Source organism: Engraulis encrasicolus, chromosome 2 (assembly GCF_034702125.1).
Source record: "Engraulis encrasicolus isolate BLACKSEA-1 chromosome 2, IST_EnEncr_1.0, whole genome shotgun sequence".
Classification (NCBI taxonomy): domain Eukaryota; kingdom Metazoa; phylum Chordata; class Actinopteri; order Clupeiformes; family Engraulidae; genus Engraulis; species Engraulis encrasicolus.
Window position 1 is genome coordinate 6,459,040 of NC_085858.1, and position 834 is coordinate 6,459,873.

At 52.3% G+C, this 834-nt stretch overlaps 1 protein-coding gene across 1 annotated transcript in view; it reads right to left on the reverse strand.

The window, feature by feature from the left end:
• LOC134466750 (rhodopsin-like) overlaps window positions 1-834 on the reverse strand; it is a 6,388-nt gene extending 5,554 nt beyond the window's left edge. The window contains exon 1 of the mRNA XM_063220623.1: window positions 471-834. Coding sequence (XP_063076693.1) covers window positions 471-831 — 361 coding nt within the window. The 5' untranslated portion in view covers window positions 832-834. The remainder of the gene's footprint in view (window positions 1-470) is intronic.

The window sequence follows — 834 nt, forward strand, 5'->3', positions numbered from 1 at the left end:
AAACTGATTTGTCTGCTAATTAAGATCAGCTGTTTTGTGGGTGAAATATAGCTGTTTTTTTTTTTTTTTACTTTCTACGGCCAGACTCTCTACCTGATCAAATCACCATTCTGATCTCTCTGTCTTTCTTTTCTCCTTTCTGAAATCCAGCTTGACAGTTTCCAGAGTATGATTCCCACACACCCCTCCTCAGATTCCCGCATGCAGACAGAGAGACAGGCAGTCAGACAGACACACACACACACACCTATTCAGACACAGTAGCCCCAGCTTCAGCACTGTTTTCTGTAGTACTGACCAAAAAGACACACACACACACGCACATACACACAATAACTATCCACCCACCCACCTCAACAACCCAACCCAACCCAACCCAACCCAACCCAACCTAACCTAACCTAACCTAACCTAACCTAACCTAACCTAACCTAACCTAACCTAACCTAACCCAACCCAACCCAACTCACCTCCCAGTGTTGCGAAGAACCCCTCTATGTAGCAGCCGGTCACCCCCAGCACAAAGTACCCGTGCAGGGCCGTGTAGAGCGTGACGCTGAAGCCGCCGATGACCATGAAGAGGTCGGCCACGGCCAGGTTGAGCAGGATGTAGTTGAGCGGCGTGCGCAGCTTCTTGTGCTTGACGGTGACGTAGAGCGTGAGGAAGTTGATGGGGAAGCTGGTGGCGATGAGGAAGAGCATGTAGGCGGCCAGCAGCGAGAACTTCCAGGGCTCGGCCAGGTAGTACTGCGGCTGCTCGAACGGGCTGCGCACCAGGCCCGAGCGGTTGGACATCGGCACGTAGAAGTTGGGGCCCTCTGTGCCGTTCATGCT